General features: G+C 39.8%; 1 protein-coding gene across 1 annotated transcript; it reads right to left on the bottom strand.

The window, feature by feature from the left end:
• Positions 1-24,380, bottom strand: pdxkb (pyridoxal (pyridoxine, vitamin B6) kinase b). The gene is made up of 11 exons (XM_031733659.2): positions 23,303-24,380; positions 14,622-14,676; positions 10,605-10,709; positions 10,006-10,089; positions 8,683-8,717; positions 8,155-8,240; positions 5,912-5,957; positions 5,678-5,789; positions 5,464-5,600; positions 4,587-4,653; positions 1-4,208 (listed from the first exon to the last, which is right to left on the bottom strand). The coding sequence occupies exons 1-11, from the start codon at positions 23,381-23,383 to the stop codon at positions 4,093-4,095; spliced, it is 924 nt and encodes a 307-aa protein (XP_031589519.1). The 5' UTR covers positions 23,384-24,380; the 3' UTR covers positions 1-4,092.
• Positions 24,381-24,483: the final 103 nt, after the last annotated feature.

Below are 24,483 nucleotides of genomic sequence, written 5' to 3'. Positions count from 1 at the left end.
TCAATTAGGGACAGATTTATTAACAATCTGAGTTAAATGAAATCCATTTTTAATTAACTGCAAACAGTTAATTAACTGTTTGTATGCTATATTTTGTACCTATTCCTTGTGAGGCTTTTACAAATCTCACAAGGAATGTTCCACTTTTTGGAGGAGAAGATGTTACGATGGTGCAGGTGGAAATCTAGAAGTTGTGAACAAAACTGTTTTGTGCTGAGGTTTGCAGGCAGGTAAATCACTGACTGCTCTATAACGCAAACTGCAAAGCTCACAAAGTCTCTGCATTCATTTTCTCAGCAGTGCGCACACACGGAGCTCCATGACATCATAAAGTGACTTTCATTCAGTTATTTTTTTCTAACTTCTGTCTAGTTTTGGATCATTATTAATAAACCTGACCCACACTGCAATTTCAAATTAGTCATTCACCCAGAAAAAAGCAAAAAATACTGTTTTACAAATATTTACTGAATTTTATATTTTTGGGGTTTCATTGTTTTAGTTGGAATTAAAAGCGATTTAGAGTCAATTTTCTGCAATTTTGTAAACCAGACAATAAGTCCAGTAATTGCACTCCTAAAAACAAGATAAACACACGAACATTTACCTACATTTAAGACTTCTCATGTTTCCTTCCCTCCCCTCCTCCTCTCTGTGAGTAGTATTGTGGTATTATGATGTTAGATTCCTAAGGCAGTATCACAGTACAGTCCATAGAGAAACAACAGCAGTACAGAAATACACTGACTTGCCCAGAACCTTACATCCAGCTCAGGTGGATCACTGATGGCTTCTGGCTGGTTTTTTTCTCGTTTTTTTAAGCCTCTGAATATTTGGTTTGCACTTTCCAAAATTGAGGAGAAAAAAGATTCTGGAGGTAATTTAAAACTAAAATCTCCTTTCTTGTGGTGCCCTTGTAGCGCAGTGGGCTAAGGCACATCCCAAGTTCTTGCGACATCATTGGTTTGAAACCAGCTCATGACCACTGTTGCCATTTGCTCTCCTCTCACCCTTCCCATCACGTTCCACTGTGGAAAAGCTACAGGTTATATTACCACCACTGGTTTTCTAGCATAACTGAGGACTTTAAATTGGCCTGGAACTATTTTACTTCTCTTGATTGCTGGGAAATTGTAACTGGTCCCAAAAAAACAACAAGAAGTGAATTACTAACAAAGCAAAGTGAATCCACGAAAACAGATTTACCATAAAAATGAGGGTAAAGTGATGAAGTGTAAAAGTTCCATCAGAATCCATGTGCTGAAAGACACACAAAGGATGACCTGATTTACCATTTAAAATATATTTTCATTTATAACAGATATTAATGTAATTCAAACGCTGATACTGTGATTTCGAAACCCTGACACTTGACTTTATATCCCATTATCGTCTTTTTGTGCAACTAAAAATTAGAGAGGCAGGTTTGGGACGCATTTATTGTTAATCACTTTTAGCTCTGGAAAATAGTTTATATTGTGATATTTGTAAGATAATGATTTAACTGAAACTGTTTGAACAGATTAAGCTGTACTAACAATGACTTAACTGTATTAGTTTAGTGCAAAACTAATCTTCGTTTCAAGATTCAACTCACAGCATTTGGTTGAAATACTTTTACTGCCAGTCTGCACCCAAAACAAACAGAACGATTTCTACATAACACAGCTAACAACTACTTTTAAACATAAAGGTAATAGGAATGCATATGCACATGCATAGACTAATTCAGGTTTCTGGTGCAGATTAAGACGTGACAGAGACCACAGTGGAGTGTGATGGGAATCAAAAGCTCATTTTTAAAAATAAAAGTTTACAGAGCTTGTAGATGTTATCAATACTACTCAAGGCTTCCAGTAAATTCAGTGGCTCAACTTTCAGATATAGAGTTCTGGGCGAGAGCTGGGCCGGCAGCCGTCCGGCGTGACGTGGGTTGGTTCTGGCACTGAGGTGGCCGATTTCTGAGTGGTCTACAATCAGCTGGGGACAGCTCAGGCCGCTCGGGTTGCCCTTTTTTTTCATGTTGTGCTAAGATGAAAAGGGTTCAACTATACACTATGATTTTTAGACAGTTACTATCAGGTGACAACAACTAGAGGCACTGAAGCGTCTGCGAGTGCCACAACCAACCCGGACGTCTCTTGTTTGAGTGATATTGTAGTGCGTGTAGTCTATAGTACAGTAGCATCAACACAATGGTCCAATAGACAGATCAGATAGAAGATATCATACAGATGGTCCAATACAGTTATAGTACAACATCTATACATTGTGCGTTTTTTTTTGTTTGTTTTCTCATATTTTTCAAGAGATCTCAGGGGTTAAACTTGGTCACCATTACATCACTGCTGTAAGACGGGTAAGGGATTAAAAGAGTGGGCAGAGCCATAGAAAAACAGTGTTTGATCTTTAGAGTCTTGCAACTTGGCGTCGGGTGTGGAGAACCACTTCTAGAGTGCAACACTGTCAGAAATAAACAGAATATGCCAGTTTAACAGGGTGGCAGTAATAGAGCAATAAAGTAGGCAAGTTTAATAATTTTGAGGTAGAGTTTTGGAGAACTTGTTCAGTGGTTTCACAAAGGGACTTTAGTTGGGTGGCCTGCCCGGTTATAATTTGCAACCATTTTTTAATTTTTATCCGTGGACAACTGCCTCACTCTTTGGATGAAAGGTAAGTCACTCCTAACGCTGACCCTCTAAGCCTTTCTTCCTCTATCAACCGGCTTACTCGCCAAATCCAGGTCCCAAGATATGTTCCATGTACGTTCATACGTTCCATAACTCAACTACATCCACCAAAAAGATCTCGTCCCACAGTCGTGCGTACTCCAAGTCAGCTGTTGACAGTAATTCTTGTTCTGCTCTGAAAATCAGCTTTGACCCAGAGGTCAGCCGTATGCTTGGCAGCACTGTTTTCTCACATCAAGAGGGTTGACTCCATGCAGGAAGCTCACATGTGGAGTTTACAAGTCTTCACTTGTTGGGATAGGTTTATGTTACCCATCTAGTCCCAGTACACTCAGATACTCTCCCATCATTTCCTAATTAAATAATTTTTAATAAATAATCAGAACCTGCAGAAGGTGGAGAACTGTTTCTACTGCTCCTACGCTGAGCTCACTGCAGAGCAGAACAAGGATGACCTGTAGATGCAGCTAATTATTGCTATTGACTATGAAAAAGTTTGTATTCTTTATCGTTTTTTTTATTTTTTAAGAAAGCATGGGTACACCTATTTTCATGTGCACGTACATACGTTGACACGTGCGCATGACCCTTACTAACACCACAAATACACTCTGACTCTGTGGGAGACCCTGTTGTTAAAGTTATTCAGCAGCTGGGTCGGTGTGGATAGACTGACGTGCATCAAAATACACTGACATCACTATTCAGTGTGGCTACAGGGGCAAAAAAACCAAAGCCACACTGACGAGAAACCACAGAAACTCTGAACCCGAGATCGTTATCAAGCTATCCATGAGAACTTTTTGATAAGACTTACTAATCAGTCTTATGAAGCTTAAAATATGGTAAAATATTATTTTAAACCAGAAGTAAGACTAATAACTTATCCTAGCAGCACTCCAAGAACAAAACCTCTCCCATGTTTTCTATAAAAGTTATGAATTTTGCCCAGATCTCAGTTTACCAGCTCCAAATCAATTCCACTGTCATGCAGATGACTGAATACTGGATGCTTTTTTTAAGCCATCACTCTCATTAACCTTAACATATGACATTTTGTGCTTGTGGAAGTTCACTATCTGAGTCATCTGGAGAGCCCAAAAAATTTCTAAAGAGCTGCTGCAAAGTCCTCTCGGATACCCTGACCAAACCTTCTGTCTATCCATGGCTCTGGTTCCAAAACAGGGTTAAGGGTTAAGTTAGGGATCAGGACACTGAGGACTTCAAAGGGTTAAAGGACTAAAGGGTTTACAATACTAAGGTGTTTGAGGAGTCTGGATGATGAGTTATTGAAGTTAGGCAATGACAGTCAAGGTTTACAGTAATGAGAGATTTACCGAGATACAGGAGCTGAGAGATTTATGGGTGGAGAGGTTAGTATGAGTCTTATGGGTGGGCAATGTTAGGATATGACTGTGGCCTCCGTAACTATAGCAGGATCTTCTATGTCAGCTTTACTTTGGACCATCCGCAGCTCCAGCTGGGGCGGACTGGGCCTCCGACCAGGACCTGCTAACTCTGAGGGCGAGAGGGGCGGGTAAGGGTCACACAAAATTCATTTAACCCATAAAGTTTGATCGTGCAAAGTTTGGAATCTGAAGACAGGTGTTATGAAAATACTGCCATTCATGCAAAGCATTTAAAAGCAGTTATGCAGGAGAAGCCAGTAACTGATAACATAACAGGAGCAGACCAACAGATGTGAACTATCAATTAGCTGCTGTAGTGAGGACAATTGCACCCCATGCAAATAATAAATATTACAGCTAGTTTTTATTTTTACCACTAAAAAATTTGAAACCCTAAAGTAAGATGCCGTTTAAACTGATTTCACATAATTGTTAGTGTTTTTGTTTATGAAATTCAAACAAGGAAAGCAAGTTCTGTTTTTCTCACCGTGAGCGTAGGATATGGTCCTCTGGATAACGTGATGCATCACTGAAAACGTTTTCTCACAGGCCGTCTGAGAGACAGAAAAGAAAAAAAACCTGTAATTTATCTTTTTTCATCCTCACTTAAAATATGTCACCTTACCTTTTATTTACTTACCTGTATTTCTACCATATTAAGTGGAAATACCATACCATGTTTTGGTGAGCAAAAATGTGTCACTAGATTTGAGATAAATTCCTCTTAATGTTCTCCCTCAGGCGCCTCAAGACATTACAGCAGACTGACGTCTGACCCTGGAGAATGAAGTCACAGTGTACCAATCCGATGAGTGCTGAGAAAGCATCAGGTGGAGGTCTCGTTCCTCCCCCTGATACTCAGCCTTCGGACTTAGAAACTTTGGACTCACCAACTGCTGAAAACTGTTTAGCTTTTACCACCAGTGAGTATCCACCACATGGATTAAGTTATCATTCGGTCTCTGGGGTGAGATCACATAGGGCACAGTGTAAGTGAATGGGACTTCCAGGGAGTGATCTAAAACTAGCAGCAGTGCCTGACAGGAAAGTCAAATCTGAATCAAGTAAGGGTTTGAATTTTATGGATGTGATTACCCCTCTCACACAGCATTATTGTTGCATGAGCCTATGTTATAGTCTTCTCCATTAATGCCACCTACTGGACCGTAGTGGAGTATTTCATTATATAGTAGTGTCCAGAAAAAGTTGGTAAAAAGCACAACCATTGCTCTTCGTTTTAGTCAGAGGACTAATTCATCAAATCTTTGCAGGTCTTTAAATAATCTGCTCCTATTCCTCAAACTTTCAGGTACTTTGGACTGAGCTCCAAACAGTTTTTTCTGTGTTTGTTTGTGAGTGTGTACCTTTAGGTCAGTGGGGTAGTGATGTGTCCACGCTAGCAACATAGCAGCAAACAAGTCTCCAGTTCCTACAAAGACAGCATCCACTTTGGGAACTTCTAATCGCACTCTCTGTGTTGTCCTGCTGCCATCTGGACGAACTGAACAGCACAACAGACACACAACAGGTTAAACTCCTATATTAATGTCAAACTGCATTCCTAATCCTGTCACCTACCATGACGCTGGCTGCCCAATGACACCAGGAAGCGGTCTCCCAGTCTTGAGGGAAGATCAGAGGATGTAATAACAACTGTGTCTGGGCCCATCGCATGGAGGAGGTCCATTACCTACAATCAGAACATGAGATACACAAGAATGAAGCTGGAAAAAGCAAAAGGACAAGCTATACTTTTACAGCAAGAACTAATGTTCATGTAGACAAGAAAAACAGGATAAGTAGATATGTTACCTCTACAGCGTCTTTCTCTGTGCTGATGTTTTTCCCCGTCAATAATCTAAAACACAAGCAAACAATCACAACAGCTGCAAAATAAATAACACATGAAAACATAGTTGCAACAAAGACCCTAAAGACACTAAATCAAGAGTCTTTCATGAACAGAAAAACCTGATTCAGTCTGATTCTGCAGGCATACAGAAAAACCAGCAGGTGGAGTAACTTCACAATGAAGCTGTGACAAACGTGAGATTCTTGAACTGCTTAATATTACTGCAAAAAAGAGGCTGTAAGGGTTAAAAAACCTTCACATGTGACTGTTTCTCTGTGGAGATCATAAAAATGTCATTTAAAACCTCAGCAGCAGATGTTACACTTTTAAGAATTTATAACAAAGAATCTGATGGCTTCATCTGTTAGGTCCACAGAGCACATACAACTATAAAGGAGTTAAACATAAGGCTTTAAATCTTTCCACGTTGAATGACTTAGTGCAGAACATTGTTTTCTTATAGAGACACTAATATGCATTTAAAAAGGTTTTCAAATAGTTTCATGTTTATTAATGTGATGAGAAAACAAATAAAACACGAATGACATAATGCAAAATATTAGGACTGGGCTTTAACCACCATCTTTACTTTTCCACAGAATAATGAGCGGGCCGACTAACAAGAGGTTCAATTTATCAGTTTCCATCAAAATTCTGCAAGTTCCAAATCATCCAAATTATGTATTTTAAAGACCATTATGTATAGCTTCAAGCTAAAACTGTACCTAATGGTAGCTGTTAGCCTATTATGCTGCTTTAGAGTTCATTGCTTTACAGGATGCACTAATCACTCTGCCTGGGTCCATCTCGTGGTCCATTACCTACAGATAATGGACCACTAGTCTCTCTAAAACAGTTTGAACAGACTAGTCAAAATATGGAGACAATTCAAGAAAAACAAAAGATCAAAGCAACTGTCAGAATGTTTTTTTTCCGTCTGTTGCTGAGCTGACAAATTATTTTTGACTTAATCAATCATTACGGTACATGAATGGCACTAACTGTATCCTCCTGCTGGTATAACCTTTGAACTGGAGCGTGAATCAGACTTAATCTTGTTCCAAAAACAGCACAGCTCTAATGATGCAATCTCACTGTGTGATCTTAGGGTAAAGAGGAGGGCTAAATATACAGTGACAAAAGAAAGGATCCATCTTTATTTACACATATTTATAAAGAAATATTTAGAGAGGAAAAAAGTAATTTATTACAAAATTATATTTTCAAAGAACTCAAGTCATCTTGGGTTTAAAGTGCTTAAATTAAGAGTACATAAAAGAGATTCTCATAAAGTGTGGAAGGAAAACTTAACAAGGAAGATAAGAGAGGATACAACGGGAGCAAAGATGTATTTTTGGGACCACAAAATGGAAGTATTAGGTAACATAAGTGGCATTACATAAAGACCGTTTGCAACAATATACTCAGAAAATCAGAACAACTACAAAACCATTCGGGGAGAGTTTGTCTCAGACATGAGAAGAGGCCCGCTGTAAGGACACTCTCACAGAATGTGTGTGTGATTGCATCTGCTCACATGGGCAGAATATGGATTGTAGCAGTCATTGTCAGGAAACCAGGCAATAAATAAATAAAATGAAATAAAAACACATCCAGCTGTCTTTGTGAGACCTACTTACTCACATTATTACTTGTTTACGGATTAAACTTAACTTAGGGATCAGAGTTCTGCAATAAGCTGTGATGATTAAACTTACCTGTAAGAGGATTGGGAATGCATGTCAATGAATGTTCTCCCTAAGGAACTAAAGTAATACATTAACTGTTTAGGAATTAAAGCTATTTTTCTATTCCTCGCAGCAAAAAAGGGTCCTGCTCTCGACTTCTTGTCCGTTTGGGGACTTGCTGTGCAGAGGCTACCCTGACTGATTCCTTTGTTATGCTGCTGGGACAGCCTGGTTCTTCCAGAGTACACTTCCTGTTTAAAAGGAGTTCTTCCTTCCCGCTGTCACCAAGGGCTGCTCATTGGTGACCATATAATCATCTAGTTTTTACTTTGCAATATAAAGCACATTGAGACAATGACCATTGTGAACTGGAACTATATAAATAAAACTAAATTGAACTGTGACATTAATAAAAGGCTCTGGTATGCAGTGATATTAGTCTACTAATCAGAAGGTGAATGAACAGATGGCCACAGAGTCGTCAAATTGTCAAGATTGAAAACACTTTTACTTACTCAGCCTCAAACTGGTTAGGAGTGATGATGTCAGCAACAGGAACCACCTTGTTCTTATAGACAGGATAAAGATTCTGAGGAACATACTGTGGAAACAGACAAGTTCGAGTCACACAAACACAGAGGACTTCATCTGTGGGCTGAGTTAATACAAAGCTTTTCTCTGATGTTTGTGTTCATGCTTTTACATGATCAACGCAAACTGTCCGCATAATGTAATACATACACAATACAGACACGCGCACACAGAGTAGATATATATACACACAGAGTGAGTCACTGTGTGTATGTAATACTGTCAGATCACAATAATCCCTCTGTCATGAGAAATTAGTCTTGTAACACACCCACAGAACACGAACACAAATATATATATTTGTATAAACACACACACACACACACACACACACACACACACACTAAATCCCACCCACACAAAACTGAAAGGCACAAAAATCTTTCTTTAAAACAACAGACATCAGCATGGACACACATACAACAGGGTACACGAATAATCAGTAATCTCACCATAGATCCATGATCTCCAAGGACAGGGTCACACACTGAAACGACAAAAAGATACTGAGAGTGAGAGCACACCAGCAATCAGCGCATTACATAAACACACTGCAGTGATGGGAGGCATGAAAGTGGATTTGGAGATGAGCGCATCCAAGCTGGGAATGAGACTGACAGAAAAACCTATTATCCATTTTTAAAGTATTAAAACAGAAGACCTGGAGACCCTGCTTTGGGCTATACTGTTTATTACATATCAGTTTAGGAAATGACCAATTTCGTACTTTTTCTCGTTATTGGAGCCTCTGCTGTGGTGAAGGCAAAAATATAAGTTTAGTTCTGGGGGTGGAGTTGGACATCAGGTCTTGAAAGGTAAGTATGCTATACAACCTGTTACTGGGAAGATGTTGATGAAATAATGAACTAATAAGGCAGAGATTAAACATCCAGTAATGTCCTGATACGACACATAAATATGTGTAATACAGCCAGAAACATGTGTACAATTACTCTCTCTTCAATAAAACACCCATGCTGTCTTACAGTCACTGCTCTCCTATGTTATTCAAGTATGACAACATTCAAAAGCATCTCGCAGCAGCAGCATGTAACAGAGGATCTTCTATACACACAAAATGCTTAGGTAAACACATTCTGCACATCACCCAATGTTTGCTTATTATTTTGAGCAGAGGCAGTAAGTCTCACTGTATATCTACTAATACAGTGTCCACAGGCAAAGCTGCAACAGTCTTGATTTGAGTCAAACTGAGTGGTGTGACATGAGAATAAAATCCTTCTGGCTACAGAGTCATCCCTGGAGTGAAGTGGATCTATTTTGAATAAGCTGGTTAAATAATAAATGCATTTACTGCCTCACCAAAAATGTGTGTAAACTCTGATAACGAAGGCTTGGATGACTTCCTGTAATGTAAAAGCTTTCAGCCCAGGAGCCAAACCTCTCATCTTGATAAACCTGAGAGTGACCTGTGGAAGGATGCTGCAGTTGTTCTTGTCCCTCCCACTCTGTCCTCCACCACATCTACCACTCTAAAATAAACTTGTTTTTCATTTGAATTATTTATTTAGGTTTAAGTTGAAATCCCCAGTAAAAAGACACTTTTCTTAAAATTAATTAAAAGTATGACCAAAATAATCTGATTACAGTTTTTACCATAACTGAGCAGCTCTACTAACCGCAAGAATTTCCTAAAGGTAACAAAGGTTACAGTTTTATTACAGCCAAATGCTCAGTCACAGCAGTGGATCTTTTGTTGCATTTAATGTGATTCTTGTGCCTTTCTCACTCTGTGAAACCGTGTGTTTGCTTACCGTACACCAGGTTGGGGTTGGCTCTCTTTAGCTCCTGAACGATGTCCACCACCATCTCCAAGAAGGACGTGTCTCTGGTATACCCTGCAGACATCACACACACACACACACACACACACACACACACACACACACACACACACACACACACACACACACACACACAAAAGGAAGAGACAGAGCAGAGAAATTATTATAGGCTATGTGTGAAAAGATTCATCAGTAACTATACTTTTTGATTTCTGTTAAAAACTGTTTTAAACTTAAACTGCTCTGTATGTCAATAATGGCACCCAGTTGAACTTAAACTTACTTAAATCCAAACTGATTCTCAGATTTACCTTAAAAAGTTTTCACAGAAGAAACTCGTGACTTCTTATCTCTTTTTCCCCGTGGTCAAAATTGATCTACTGCTTTGACAACATTATCAATATTTGGCACACAAGTACATGATGTTAAAATAAAGTAAGAAGACTGCAAGGAACTTATTCAAATTTAACCTCAGGGGGATCTAAAAATCAACTCTGATTAAACTAAATTAAACTGTCCAGATATCTGCATTTTGAGCAGCGGTAGAAGTGAAAAAGTAGGACACCCACCTGTTAAAACATAGTCATAGTGGTGTACGTTGTTCAGTTTGATCCCCTCATAAAGAACGTGGAGCTCATCTGCTGTCAAGACCTGACCTTTCCAGTGAGAATATCCTGCAGAAAGCACAGGAGAGACGTTACTGTGAAGAGACTCATGGATAAAACACACTTCTCCTGCAGGGAAATGTGAGCTTTTCAACCAGTTCACAAAAAGTAAATCAAAGAAAGCTTAAATGAGAATCAAACATGACGTGATGTGATTAGAAAACTGTACAATGATACTTTAATTAGTCGAGCCTCTCTCTGTGTGAGTTTGCTTCAGTCATTCTTTCAGTTTACTTTCTGTTTTATTCTGAAGGTCAGACCCTCGTGTGGATTTCTTTCTTTTTCTTCCCTCATTTATTATTTGTATTTTTTAATGTTTGCTTAGGCTCAACTGTTCCCTATTATTCCTCCCTTCCTTACTGTGTCTATGCCCTCAGTCTTTTTCAGGGTTCACACACAGGATAGCTTTTCTACCCTCATTTCATAATATCTAATGTTTCATTATATCACATCTTATTCACTGACATATCAAGATTTTACATTTAACATCTCATTTCAATTAAACCTTGCAAACATCTTCCAAAGGATAAGACAAACATCCTGATCATAAATTCCTGAGAAGGTCTTTTTGCCCCAGACATGTCTTTACCACACGACCCAGAATTTTCTTTCCTTCAAACTTTTAATGCAGGTTTGAGGCACTTTCACAGATTTCTCAGAAGTTATGGAGGATTCGATGTATCATAAAGACATTTTTCAAAAATCAATAATAAATTTATTCAGTATGCCACTTAACATTTAAAATTTTATTTTCATCTAATTGCATGAAGAACACACACACACACAGCAGCAGCAGGCCTGATACCTGCAGACACAGTATCTGGTTAGACAGGGACAGAGTGGAGGCTAACAGCAGGACAAAGACATACATGCTCCACTACACACACACACACACACACACACACACACACACACACACACACAGTGTTTGTGTGTTGCTTCAGCATGTGCTGAATACTGTATACAGGTGTGCATATATGTGACATGGCCACAAGCATGTAAGCCAGTGTGGAGGGTGTCTGTCTGCACATGACATGTTTGCTGCAAGCTGGTGACGTCGTGGCTCCAGGTGAGTCACAGCCAGGTCACGTGGCTGTGGTGGGGGTTCTGGTTGCTAAGCAACAAGCCAGGAGAAAGCCAAAGGGGCTAAGAAAAGAGATGAGCAGTCAGAGTGGTGTGTGCGTGAGAGGGAGGGCAAAATGAAGGCAGGCCTTCAGATAAGAGCTGCTTCTGACGTCATCGCACGCTGCTGTCGCAATTTCCCAACGCCTGCTGCTGTTTACTGCTGCGTCGCATGGCCGCTCCCAGCGTCCTTCTCTCTCCATCATCTCTCTCTTTGATTCATTTTCTCTCCTCTCTCCAGTTTTTTCCTCTCTGTTCACCTTCTCTGCCCCTCTCCCCAGCCGCTCTTCTCTCCCTTTTCAGATGAAAACGTCTTCTTCAATATGTCACACCAAATTACACACTCTCCTCTGAGAAATTGCAAATGTAAAATCTGATTAAGGTCTGAGGCATTTCTACGTTAAGGTCACTCAAATAGAATCCCACAATTGATGCGAGGACTTTTTCTTCTCTTCTTCACAACACACCGTCCTCAGCTGTATCACTGTCTACTCTGCAAGTGGATTGATAATAACAGTGAGCTTGTAACCTGTGATTAGATTACTCACTCCTGGCTTTAACTCGTTCCTAAGGGTTTAAATTGAACTCGAGTAATTCTCTAAGACAAGTAGTGCAAGAAAAAACTCATTTCAGAGGGACTGCAAGGAAAATCCTGCAGTTGGCTCAACCTTTTCCTGCAAAACTATCCAATGTCTTCTGGAAAGTGATCATGAAAAAGGTGACACTGATGCAGTAATTCACGGTAAAGGAGCTCCAGCCAGTACTGAGTGTTTAAGAGAACATACTATTCAGAAGTTGGACATTTCTCCTTTGTAAATTATTTTTGTATGTCCTATGAAATATTCTAATAATATGAGAAACTGGATTTCTGATTTTCATGGGGTGGCTATAGCTCAGGTGGCAGAGCAGGTCAGCCACTAACCAGAAGGTCGGTGGTTTGATCCCAGGCTGCTCCAGTCTGCATGCCAAATATCCTTGGGCAAGATACTAAACCCATGTTGCTCTCCGATGCATCCATCGGAGTATGAATGTTAGTTAGAGCACTTAAGAAGAAGTGATTGGGTGAATGAATTAGTTGTACAAAGCACTTTGAGTGCTCAGACAGAGTAGAAAAGCGCTATATAAGAACCAGTCCATCTACCATCTATAAGTGATAATTATCTAAATTAAACCCAAAAAAGGCTTTAAATTTTTCACTGTGAGAAGGACCAGATTATGACATTTCACTATATATGCACCAATAGGACCCAAAAGCAGGACACAGAAAAAGGAAAAGAAACAGAAAACAGACATTAAATGGCTGTTTTAAAAAAAACAATCTCAGCGGGTTTGGGGTTTTCTTGAACCAGCTAACACATAGAAAGCCTAGCTAAGTTGAATCTAACCTCTCAGGTACGTAAACTTTCTTTAAAGCTCACAGGTCTGTCATGAAACGTGGCCTAGGCAGTAGTTGAAAATACTGAAAAAGGCTGCAACAGGCAAATATAAATACCATCATCTGCTGCTGCTACATTTGAGCCCCAGGCTCGCCTACATGACACTTATCCTACAAAAACTCCTACAATTATGTTTAGCCTCAGTCTGCAACATCACCACAGGTCACTTTCACTGTTTTTAAGCTCACTGTTATCTGTGTTGATAACAACTCAGTACAAAACAATCTGAGGCTGACTTCAAACCCGTTCACAAGCACAGAAATCCAACTCGTCAATCAGACTTTCAACTTACAGCTGAGTCAGCAGTAACTGTATGGAATCTGATCACTTGCATTAAACCATAACACGAGGGGGTCAAGCTGTCTTTTAGGTCATGTGAAATCAGATAAATAAATTAGTTTACCACCCACAAACAAAATCAAATCTTTGTTATGATCTACTGACCCAGTGAGTATTTCTTGACTCCACTATGAAGCAACAAGCAACAGCTGGACAAATATGTTTGTTTTCCCAGCTGATTCATTCTTCAGGTTCAGTTAGCTTGGATTCCATGAAGTGGGGCCACACATCAGTGCGACAAAGGAGACACGGTGCAGATTATTCACTCACGTCTGGCAATTAGATCCAAATATTATGGCTAAATGTGACAGAGAGATGATGCAGACAGCCCAGAGGGGATGTCTGCATCATCTCTGTAACAAGATGCATCATCACTGCAATCACACAAGTTCCTTCAAAATCAAATTAGTGCTGTCACAAGTACGCCTTTGTAGGAATTTTGCATTTCTCTTTCAATTATACTGATTAGATTTTAAACTTCGAGAGTCATCAATAAACTTTCATAATTATTTAACCCCTTAACATACAGCTAATAAGCTTAAGGATGTAAAAAACAAATCAAGTTTTACTGGAGAGCCAATTAAGCAACTTCAGATTTTCATGGCTCATAACAAAAAAATCTCATAACAGTTTAAAAATGCATTTTTCATGAAATGGGATCTTTAGATGATTCTTCATAACGGCAGAATAAAAATGGTATCAGATCAGCAGCATCATGTCCAATGAGAGAGAGAGACAGAGATGGAGCTTGTATAAAATGTGAATGGCGCTCATCTCCCTGCAGCTACATCTGTGTTTCCAAGCTGTTCTGGTGTCTGAGCGTGCAGCCGCTGACCTCCACAGAAACTCATTTATCTGTCGAGTCGTCAGCCTCGGCACGGTCGCTGCCTCGAAGGGAACCATCTCTGTTAACACTCGCCAACACCTCATCACGACACCAGAGGGAACTGACTGACTCACACACACCCACACAAAGCAGGCACGCACAAACTGAGAGACATACAGGCTAAGTCAGTGGCCTGACCTGTATGGTTGGAGAACTGGACGGAGTTGATTGAGTCCACCTCAAACCCTAAAAGCTGAAAACAGAAGACACAGAAAGAAAATAGTTGTCAGAAGAAATCAGGAGAACACACTTTTACAGCTTGGCTGTGTTTTAAAGACTTCATTCTGTAGTCTCAGGCTGCTGGTATGTCTCAGGTACCACAAGGAGTTCACTGGTGATGATGTGTGAGGCACCAGGTTATGACATTAGTGAGATATCCTTGTTCCTAACAAAGCTTTGATCTTTTCAAAGACTGAGAGCATTATGTCTTAACTGGAATGTTGCTGGAATATTGATGCTTTCATTGTGGAAGAGTTGTACCCTCAGGCAGCACGATGATGCCCAGTGGTTAGCTTTGTTGCCTAACAGCAAGAAGGTCACAATCTAGCTGGGGCCTTTCTGTGCAGAGTTTGCATGTATTCTGGCTTCTCTCATGGTCCAAAGATATGCACTTTGGACCATTCTAAATTGGTCATAGGTCTGAATGTGAGTGTGAATGGCTGTTTGTCGGTCTGTGTTAGCCCTGTAACAGACTGGCAGTGTACTAGAACAATTATTAAAAAGATTTAGAAATATGGTCATTACATTGTCATGATTCCATCACCATGTTTGGTTTGGATATTAAAATATTTAATCTGAGTATTCTCCACAAGTAAGGGTTTATTGGTTGCTGCAAAGCAGTAATTGCTCACCTTTGAGCAGTGGGAGAAATTATCTGTGATGACCTAACCAAGTTAATTTTTTTCATGAAAGCAGAACAAGAACAGAAGGGCAGACACATTGGTTTCTGGGTGAACAGTTTGATTGAGTTTAATGTATAATGTGTTACTTCTCCATTGTGTCAAGTCAACCTCAAAGAGAGGATAGTCCTGGGTGCACGCTTTCCCGGAATCGCTCCCATTTGTCATTTTTAATGCAAAGGCTCACTAAAGAACAGTCCTTCTCAGGTTTACTTTGGCGGTTCAGTTGTAGCTAACTAGATAGCCTCAGTGCCTTTGTTTTGTGTTTGTGATATTAAATCAACATAGCAAAGCTGCAAAACAATGAGCTGAAAATACTTTAGTAATGTAAAGTTGAACATGAAAAAGTCAAACTGCAATGGAGGGGAAAAGAAACACCCTGTTAGACTTCATTTAACCTTGATGGACATACAGACATCCTCAAAATGTAACTTCTGCTGAAGTCTGCACACAGACCTGCAAGAAACAGCTCGTGGTGTCCTCACTCTCTCTGTGTTTCTTAACAGATTTGTTTTTATAAATTACCACAGAGAGAGAGAGACACCCACACACATGGCTCATCCACGTGCTGAGTTAATTGTTATCTGAATGTCTTTATTTTAATTGAGCTAAAGCTGGCAGAGTGAATGAGGTCTTTGTTCTTTTCAACTGACTGTGACTTTGAGATACAAGAATCCTCTTTCAGAGAAGAGCCCCTCCACCCACCCAAGAACACAGTGTAGATATTAACTTTGACCTTGTACGGCTTTCTGAAAGGTGGAACACTGTATTTGTTTCAGCAGCGTGAAGCATTCAGAAAACACGATTAACATGCAGAACAATTCGCTGCAGTCACATTACACTCCTGTGCACACAGAACTGAATAAATTATGACTTTTTGATATATTAATATTTGCATTATCCTTCAAGGAGAGTTGTTGCCCTAACTTACAGGACTGCCAGTGATCACGTTACACTTTAAACCTCAAGTGATCTTTGCCTTGCCAAAATATTTAATACAAATTTCCTAAATAAAGCAAGGTAAATGGCTAAATGTGGCAATGAAAAATTGCTCCCTGTGTGCTATTGAGCAGATTTCCCAAAGTGATCAAGCCGACGGTTGCCTGGACATCCTGGTGCCCCTCTCTGTCTCTCTACCTGGAGCCAGTAGTTGCCTTTACTGAGGAAAACACCTGCCAGTCTGGGACTAACTTCCTACTGGATGTCCCTGACTCCCCTACCCCAAACACTCCATTTCCCCCTCTTAAAAAACAGTTTTTAATGTTAAAATAATCCAAATTGTAATTACTGACCAAAGCAAATGCGACTGCAGTTTCTCTATAATCAAACAACTGCTGCTGTTTGACTTGTTATTGTACATTTTTAATCTAAATATCATACTAGTATTTTGGTTTACTGCAAAGTACATGCTGCCCAAGAAGTCTGTGCTTCAGTTCTGATAAGCACTCATTTATTTTATGTAACTTTCACAATAAGTTGTTTGCTATTTTGTGAAATACATTGTTAGAAAATTAATAAACAATTGCCCCATAATTTTAACGTTTCAATATCAATGTAAACACTATCCAAACTTAATATACAGAACATTTGCAGCATTTTGGACTGCATGTACCTAAAAAAATGGAAGCTTTGAGCATAACGCTACTTTCAATCCCATTCAAGATATAAGACTGTTGTTACTCATAGTAATAGTGGGTGTGATCAATAAAGGCGTGATGAGGTTGCATTTCACCATTTAATCCAGGAATTCTTTCAGCTTCAGTTTTCAAATTTCAGTCAATTCAAAAGTGATTTTAAGCTTCCAGCCTATCACCTCCCGTCTGTTTGGAAACATCTGTTTCTTTGCTGTGACTATACAAACTGTCACTGACATTTATCGCAGCGTGTTCTTTTGGCTCAGCGTGGATCCAAATTGACTGTTGATGCAAAACCTTGTATTTACAGCGGATGTACATGGGTGGGTCTAAGAATATGTTATTTAGGTCACATCTTCCCGTGCTCTATTCATGGGCCTCAAGTCACCGACAGACTGTTTGCACCGCTGCTGACGGGAAAGCTTTCACTCAAGGCGAGGATCTTAACAGATTTAAAAAAATTAAACATTTTGCCTTCTTGGAGAAAAGCTTTTGGTAAATTCCCCCTGCGAGGAAGCCCCTTTCACAGCTGACGAAAGACGAGTTCAATTAACGAGTTGCACTTCTGGCTCATCACATCTGAGGCAACACAACAGCTAATTTTACTGCATCGTGACTTAGCTGGCAGCATCCTTCTGCAATGACTGTTCAGTTCAGTTTGATTTATATAACAGAGTGAGAAATAAAAGTCAGCTTTTCTCCCCTATTTGGAAATGCCCATACCTGTGGGTGCATGTCACTAAAGTCTGATTTAACTTAAAAGTTTTATAATAAGGATCACTTATTCCACTTTAACAGCTACACTCTTCTCTTGTGCAGTTACTCTGTACATTATTTTTGAAAGAACAACTATTTCTCTCCACTTCTGGCACTGAAAAGAAATCAAGATGTAAAATTTATATGTACTCAATATTTTTTAATGTTAAAAAAATCGCTATTTGATATTATGGAGGGTACCAGTGCCCTTGAATTCTGTTTCTATGTGAAAGCTGAAGCTTTAACTTTAAGGCAGCCTGTCTCCATCTTTTCTGACGTCATTAGGAGGAATCCTATGGCAGCCAATCAGAGCCCTGCTTTCTCATGTTGCCTTCTCCCGGCTGCTGACATGCCACAGATTCTCCGTCCTAACAGAAGAGAGAGGGATGCCCGGCACACTCACTTACATCATCCTCATCACCATTATCATCATCTTATCTCTGATCTGTGACACCAGCTGAATCATGGTTGTTACTGTGCATGGTGAGACTTTCTCCTTCATTGACCTGTGGGTTTTCCATTGAAGTCTATATTTAACACACTGCCCTTTTTTTAATTAATTAATTTTAGCTTATGTCCACAAGCATCAGCGGTGGTTCATTCACACAGTCTGTCTGCCGCAATCACCATCCAGACACACTCATTATACACACTGGCACCATGAACAGCTCCTAGAAAATGTATGTTCTTGCAGACCCTTGCTATTCTAACACAAATGCTGGCTCTCTTAGCAAGGCTTATCAGTGTATTCATAATGGACACCATGTTCAAGCATGAGCATGTTAATTATTGCACCAGGACACTCTGCATTGCAGAACAATATCAATTTTGTAATTGTTTTATCAGATCTGCGACCATATGTCTCAGACATTGGGGTGACGAGAGATGCTAAGCGGTTAACTGATCACCACCTGGTGAGTTGGATCAAGTGGCAGAGGAGGATGCTGGACAGCCCTGGTGCACCCAAACCTAAACCTATTGTGCGGGTGCACTGAGAGAATCCAGCAGAGGTAGAGGCGCTGGTCCACAAAATCTTCAATTCCCACCTTCAGCAGAACTTCAAAAGCATTACAACGAATATCAGAGACATTGAGACTGAACAGACCATATTTTGTACCTCCATTGCCGAGGCAACTGCACAGAACTGCAGCCACAAAGTAGTGGGTGCCTGTTATTGTGATAGTCCCTAAACCAGATGATAAACGGAGCCATCATGCTCAAGAATGAGTTGTATTGGGCTTGGTTAACCTGAGGTATATCAGAGGTAGCTGACAGATACCAGCAAGCCAAGAGTGTGGCTCTGACAGGAGCTGAAGCAAAAACATGCATGTGGGAGGATCTTTGTGAGGCCATGAAAGAGTTTAAGTTGGTTTCAGGCAATTCAGAAGGGGAAAGTAATGCTCCAATCACAAAAATAGGCAGGTGAGGTGGTTCAGGTATCTGACTAGGATGCCTCCTGGGCTGAGGTGTTCCAAGCATGTCCTGTCAGGAGGCTCCAGGGTAGACTCAGGGCACAGTGAGTATATCTCACAGCTGGTCTAGGAATGCCTTGGTATTCCCCCCAAATGAGCTGATGGAGGTGGCTAAAGAGAGGGATATCTGAGCATCTCAGCTAAGGCTGCATTATCGCTGTATTATAAAATAATATTAAGGTGAAACTGAAGAAAAAAAACAACCTACAACCCAGCAAATTTGTTTCCTATTCAGATGTTTATCATGAATCCAAGACATCAGTCTTGAAAACTTAGGGACAAGTGTTAGTAATCCTACTCACCTAAGCTATAAGGAGCCATAATGACAATTTTTTACAGTACACTTTATATTGCACTAGTTAAGACTGCTTTAGTATTAGTCTTGTATAAACAGGCTTTAACCAGGCGTAGTAGTTGAACATGAGTATCTCTACTGGACTCTGGTGACATGCATCAAAGCCTACAAGTCATTGGGATAACCGCAAAATTCATCCTGGGGTACTGCAAGCTAAAAATAAACCTGAACCTTCTTACAACAAGCTCCAGTCTCTCAGGGTGATGTACTGTACTGTTGGCCGATAAAGCCTCACTACCACTACTGACTGCATCACTACTGGCACACTAAAATTATAACCATCCTCACTCTAATCAAGATAATCACAGGCTCAAAGCAATCCGTCAGCATCATCCTATGTCCTGGTTTAAATGTGCTATACAGTAAATAAAGGTGGCATAAATGTAAACATCAGCAATCATAAAGGAAAAGATTTTCACTTTCACAGTCAGTTGATGGCAAGAACACTAGGTCTCTAGGTCTCACATATCAAATTAACTATAAAGGGCCAACTTTAGACTTTAGGAAAAAAGAAAAAATGGCACATGTACAAAAAAGGCAAATTTAAGATAAAAAAAAATGTCAAGTTCACAAGAAGCAGGGAAACTGACAAGGAAATTGTACAATGGCATTTCTTAACTTCTGAAGAAGTAAAGTTGGAAAGAAATTCACATACTTGAAATCCTAGTCAGATAAACAACTCTAACAAAATAAGATAAGATATATACCTTTATGCTACTAGGACACCAAAATCACATCTTTCCAATGTTGTGATGAGGCAGCCACATTATAATGCGTAATGAAATGATTTTCATTTTATGAATCTGGAAAAAAAAAAGTCCTACCTGAGCAATTCAGAACCAGCTGATCATTTGTTATGATCAGCTAACAAATGTTATATATCAAATATCCAAAGACCATTACAAAAAAAATTACCTTCACAGTACGAAGACTTTCTGAGTTACAGGCTATTAATTTGCCTAGTTTTTTTTTTTCTTCAAAACATCTTAAGTACAAGACACAGCTGCATTAAACTTTCATTTTACATTTATTAAACAGCAGGTGGTTTGTTATCAGACAAAACTCTGTCACAGCAAAGTTGTTTCCACTGTTAAAGAAGTTGATCTACAGCCTTTATCATTAGTGCAACACTTTGTGGTTAAGACAACTTCCAGCTTCCTTTTACCTCCCTATTATAGAGTACTGTTAATACTCAACCCTATTCAATGATGGTGATAGGACTACTGGTGGGATGTAACGTAGTACTTCTGCTCAATTCTTTTGTATGGTATGTTAATAAACTACTTATCAATTACGATCATAGTTAGCCCTAAAAATCATGGAATCATGGTGTCTAACCAGGTATAGCCATTAAGTACAACTTAGAAGAAATTATCTTACAATTTTTAGCAAATCTGTGATAATAGTATTTTTGCTGATATAAAAACTCTCTAACTTTTAAGTAAAAATATAACACAACTGTTTAATTTAATAAAAAAGTACCTCACCCTCATAAGTCTTCAGCAGCTACACCGTAATGTCACATAAAAACATTTCACCAAAACAATTAAATGCAGTTCCCGCACATGGTGTTGCTTACCACCAATAGATTTATTAAACTACAAGGTTCCAGTCCTGTTGCCCTTCATCAGGTAGCTGATTGTAATTTAATAACCTAAATGTATCAGCAATAAGCATTTTTCTTTCACCTGTTACACACTCAGGTGAACAGAGATTTTGAATTAATAGTTTGTCCCTAATAAAACTAAAATGAAATGTATATTCTACCCGGGATGATGTATCTTGGGTCAAGCTTTTCAACCAGTTTCCTAAAGCCCTACTTTGCCACACCATGTAACCGCATCAGTAAATTACATCCATTTTGCTCTTCCTGACACTTGGAGTACAGCTCCAAGTCACAGGAGATAATAATAGCATAAATTTTTAGGTGATATAATTTTGAGAATACATTGCCCACTTCTAGTGTTTTTTCCTCATGTGCTGAAACAAGTCTGTTGTTTCCACCTAAGGCAGGAACTATTTTTTCCATATTTTCAACACTACTGCTTTGTTGTTGTTATTATAATTACCCTTTTACTAAATTGCTGACACAGTGCTCTCAGTTTCAGACATGTGTGCGCTTGTCTTGTGTCATATCATGGTACCACTGATATAACACTGTATAATCATGTAAATACATTTATCAGTATTACTGTCAATGATAAGATGTGGTGCAGCTAATCGCTAAGACTGCCTTCTTTCATTTGCCTTCTTCATACTGATCGTTACCTCTACTTTGACCTATTGTAATTATTATTTATCAGGTTGTTCTCCCTGAAAAGCCTTGATCTGAAATAGAGGCCATATTTCTCTAATATCAGCCTCTCTTCAGACTGCAGGCTTATTTGCAATTCCTACAGTTTCCAAAAGTTGAATGGAAGGCAGAGCCTTGAGCGATCAGGACCTTCTTCTGTGGAAGCAGCTCCCAGTTTGGATTCAGGAGACAAACACTTTTGTCGCCAAGTTCTTGCACACCATTTGGGGTTTGCTCTGTGATGTTATTGGTCTTTCTATTTCTACTACTTCAAATTTTACAATTTATACTCCATACCATTTATATTAAAGCTTTGGTTACATATTATGTTCCAGAATTCAAAATAAAGGTATATTATGCAGTATTATTATAGAAAAGGTACCCGGCAGATGCACTAATGTATCGTATGCTATTCTGCACAAGGAGTACTGTTACTTAAGTTTTATTTTGATGATAAAGCTTCTATAGCATTACTTCAGTGAGATTAAGACTTTGATTATGACTTTTAGCTATATAAATATATAAAGGGCTTGAAAATCATGCCCAATCATTTCTACATTTTAACTCTGGTTCAATTTTCACACTTGCTTTTCCTAAGACAATCATACAGGGGGTGCAATCCAGGTCACAGGGAAGATTTTACAATTGTAGTAAAGCAGGGTGTAGTTTATGGGATTTTTCCCTGCAATATTTGTTTTAAAATGACAATAATAGGACATATTATAACTGCACTGATTTTGTATGCAAATCCTCAGGCTGTTAATCACTGTTGGATGATTCATTCAGAAAGTACTGGTAGGCTACACGTTTTTATACAGCTTAAACACGCTTGCTCTACAGCCTCGTGTTTTCTCTCCACGGATTATGATGAAGAACACCTTGCTCCATTATCGGACACCCTCAATGACAGGTGTCGCGCCGCAATTTCTCTAGCAGATAACGACTTTCCTCTTCATTTGGTGCCTAAGTGTGCAAATAACGAAGACGCTGGTAGAAAAAAACACCTCAGCTGATTAACATTGCCATCTCTGACAAGGATGCACAGGTTTGTGGGGGAAACGCTATTATGCACGACACCTGTCGTCGCGGCTGTCCCTCAATATCTGGGCTACTACACAGTTATTTTTAGCTTCTCGTTGCACATCTAGCATCGCCGTCGATTATGTCCGTTTTTCACTCTCACAGCTGGGAAATTAAAACTAACCGGAGCCATAAATAAACGCATCCAAGACTGTACTAACTTTTCACCATCTAATTAGCCATTTACACGTTCCTGTTTGGCGCTGATAAGAGTGCCGCAGTCGGATTTTGTTGGCAAAGGGCAGTGAAACACGTCAGACAGGGTCGTGTCCGATAACGTGCGTCTGGTCGCTCGTTGTCCGACAACGGGTGCATGCAAATTGTATTTACCTGTAACGGGAAAGAGGCGCTCTTGTTGCCCACATATCCCCGGACTACATGGCTCTGTATGGACAGGACGCGGCATTCCATGGCGGCTCCCGGTCAGCCGAGGAAGAGATGCAGATAAATATTCTCCGTTATTCGACGAGAGTCACGTCTTCACATAACAACACCGGGAAAACACAGTTTGAACGCAACGACCGCGCCGCCGGTAGGGAAAGAGGAAACTGTAGTTAGCCTGCTGGCTAGCGGCTGTGCGCGCGCGTATGTCTGTGTGAGCGCTGGTTGTAACCAGAGCCCTTAGCTAGTGATGGAGAGCGGTGACGTTGGGAAGGGGGGGGGGGAGAGGGGGTGTCGCGCGGATACGCCAATGATACACACGCGCGCGCACACACAAACAGCGGGAACCGTTTTATTTACGGTAACCGCTGTGTGTACTTTTTGCAGTGTTGACATTAAAGTCCTTCATGTGTTGACCCAGGTAACCGAACGGTCACGCGCAGCAAGGACAAAATTTACACACATACACGCACGCGCGCTCGCCGTAATTCTACACAGGCATTCTGTGTGACCGCCTAACGACTGACGTCACCACCACAAGCGCATCCCCATCAGCACAGCTGGAGTTGAATGAATGAGCTCTTATTTCTTCTATTTATTTCTATTTAATTCTATTCTGTATACAGCCGAATTATGATAGATAACATTTTACATTAACTTGTTATTCAGATGCAGTGTAAAATAAATGACTAACACGTAAATGGCCAAAGCAAGAGCAAAATTTAGGATTTTTTTAGGATGTAGTTTGGTGCTGTGTTCCTTTTTTGGTGTTTTATGACTCACACCATCTCTATGACAGAGTCGTGACTGAGGGACGGTGGGTGGGGGCTGGGGGTTTGAAGTGACAAGTGCTGCTTCTGTCACCACATGCCAAAACTGAGAGAGGCAACACAGAAAAAGATAGCTCACATATGCAGAGAAGACAGAGAAATGTAAGGGTGTAAGGTGCAGAAACAGAGAGGTATATGGAAGATAAATTGGGCCAAATGAGAGCGATGTGGCTGACAGCTCCATCTGCTGTTCAATGAGGCATTGTGTGTGATACTTTAATTGCATCTCTCTCTTTCTCTCTCTCTCTCACACACACACACACACACACACATACTCTAATGCTGCTGAACATCCAAAAA

Source organism: Oreochromis aureus, linkage group 13, assembly GCF_013358895.1.
Source record: "Oreochromis aureus strain Israel breed Guangdong linkage group 13, ZZ_aureus, whole genome shotgun sequence".
NCBI lineage: Eukaryota > Metazoa > Chordata > Actinopteri > Cichliformes > Cichlidae > Oreochromis > Oreochromis aureus.
Note: the sequence above shows the minus strand (reverse complement) of the source record. Positions and strands in the feature narration are given on the sequence as shown.

Coding starts and splice junctions, on each gene's coding strand:
- pdxkb (XM_031733659.2), bottom strand. CDS start 23,383: ATGGAATGCCGCGTCCTGTCCATACAGAGCCATGTAGTCCGGGGATAT. Junction 5,790..5,911: donor CAGAGAAAGACGCTGTAGAG/GTAACATATCTA, acceptor TTCTGATTGTAG/GTAATGGACCTCCTCCATGC. Junction 4,209..4,586: donor GACCATATCCTACGCTCACG/GTGAGAAAAACA, acceptor TCTCGCCCTCAG/AGTTAGCAGGTCCTGGTCGG.